Genomic DNA, 1,872 nt, shown 5'->3' with positions numbered 1-1,872 from the left:
GAACGTTCACATTTAAAATGTAACGTGAACGTTCACATTTAAAATGTAACGTGAACGTTAACACAAAAAGATCTGAGCATGAAGACCTGCAGCTTTATTCACCTGCTGAACAGACAGCTCAGTCATGTCCATTGATTATTGTTAAACATGTTAAATTAGTCTGTTTTTTATCAGACTTCACTTCATATCAGTGATTTTCACTTGTCTGAAATCAGTTCACAGCAGTCACATCTGACTGATTCATTCTAATTATACTTTGTTACTGTACCAGGACAAAGGCTGTTTCTATTTTACTTAAGTAGAATTTTGGTTATCTGTACTTTACTTGAGTAATTATTTTTCAGCGTACTTTTTACTTTTACTCATTACATTTTTACACAATTATCTGTACTTTCTACTCACTACATTTTTAAAAAGGTAAGAAGTAGAAAGTTGTTACTCCTGTTTTATTCTGAGTTGTTATCATTTTAAAAATCCTCTCCTGATAAACTGTGTCTCCTATAGAGTGAATTTAATTGTGTTTGGATGAGAAGTATAAATATATAACATTTTGACACCGTATTACTTTGTACAGTCCATCAAAGCGGCACGCCGTTAGAAAATATATTTTTTGGAGAAGTCACCTCCCAATAAATGTCATTTTGTAAAATCTAACTGCTCACTTTTACTCAGTACTTTTACTTTTAATACTTAAGTAGATTTTGTGTCAGAAATTTACTTTTGATACTTAAGTACAAAAAATGATACTTTAACACTTTTACTCAAGTAATATTTTTAGAGAAGACTTTAACTTTTACCAAAGTATTTTTATGATAAGATCCTTGTACTTTTACTCAAGTATCACTTTGAGGTACTTTATACAAGACTGCAGCAGAGTAAAAAGTAACTTGTTGTGTTAAAATCAATCCTCAGTCTGACTCGAGCTCACAGCTTCCCGACCGGTCACAGAGGAGGAACAGATCTGGGTGGAAGTCAGACTCAACTTTCCTTTGGAGAGGAAGAGGAGAGGAGGAGGAGGAGGAGGAGGAGGAAGGTGGAGGGAGGAGAGGAGTGGTGGGGAGCGTTAGAAGCGCCGTCATCAGGAGAAACGAGTCAAACTGCTTCAGTTGTGGCCTTACAGAGGTAAGGACAAACTAATCCTGCTTTGAGAGGAATTAAACTCAGATTAAGACTCTGGTTCAGTCTGAGGTAGAAACAGGACTGCAGACTGGGGAGGGTCAACATGAGATGTTTGATGAACCACAATCAGCTTTTAGTCTTCATCATTTAACAGATTATATTCCTGATGTGCAGAGGTAGAGTCTAATCCAGGTTGTCTTTCAAAATAAAAGCGGGGAAATGACCGAATGATCAAAGCAAACAAATAAAAGCTTAAACTGTTTGTCAGATTAGCAGGAAGTGACTTAATGAAAACGTCTGGTTTCAGACGGGCGTTCTGCAGAACCAGACGTTCTTATTAACTCTGTAAATGTTGGTGTTTCTGCAGGTACAGCACTCCGGACATTCTGAGGAAGAACCCAGCAGCAGAACCAGACCCTGAGCCACACCAGGACCAGGACCAGGACCAGGACCAGGAGCAGGTAGGACTGTCCCATCAGTGTCTGTGAAGCTCAGAAACTGAATCGAGGCTCTTATTGACGCTTCTGTTGGAGAGAAACTAAACGGTTTCCTGGACCCTGAAACACGTGGGACCAACAGTTAGACCACATCTAATGGGTTCGGGTTTTAAAGCAGCTCAGGTTCTGCTTTGACTTTGGCTTCAAGTTGAGTTTTGTTTCCAATAAGAATCTGTTGTTCCTCCAACAATAATGAGTTTGGTGCCACTTTATATTAGGGCTGCCCTTATGGATGGCTTCTACGTATATATATATA

The 1,872-nt window shown here is 38.6% G+C and overlaps 1 protein-coding gene across 1 annotated transcript in view; it reads left to right on the top strand.

Annotated features, from left to right (window-relative positions):
• The window catches only part of ripor3 (RIPOR family member 3), a gene marked incomplete at its 5' end in the record, with an annotated part of 31,404 nt that overhangs the window by 16,570 nt on the left and 12,962 nt on the right, over positions 1 to 1,872 (top strand). The window contains 2 exon segments of the mRNA XM_014015342.1: positions 913 to 1,122; positions 1,487 to 1,580. Coding sequence (XP_013870796.1) covers positions 913 to 1,122; positions 1,487 to 1,580 — 304 coding nt within the window.

This window comes from Austrofundulus limnaeus, unplaced genomic scaffold (genome assembly GCF_001266775.1).
Source record: "Austrofundulus limnaeus strain Quisiro unplaced genomic scaffold, Austrofundulus_limnaeus-1.0 Scaffold127, whole genome shotgun sequence".
NCBI lineage: Eukaryota > Metazoa > Chordata > Actinopteri > Cyprinodontiformes > Rivulidae > Austrofundulus > Austrofundulus limnaeus.
Note: the sequence above shows the minus strand (reverse complement) of the source record. Positions and strands in the feature narration are given on the sequence as shown.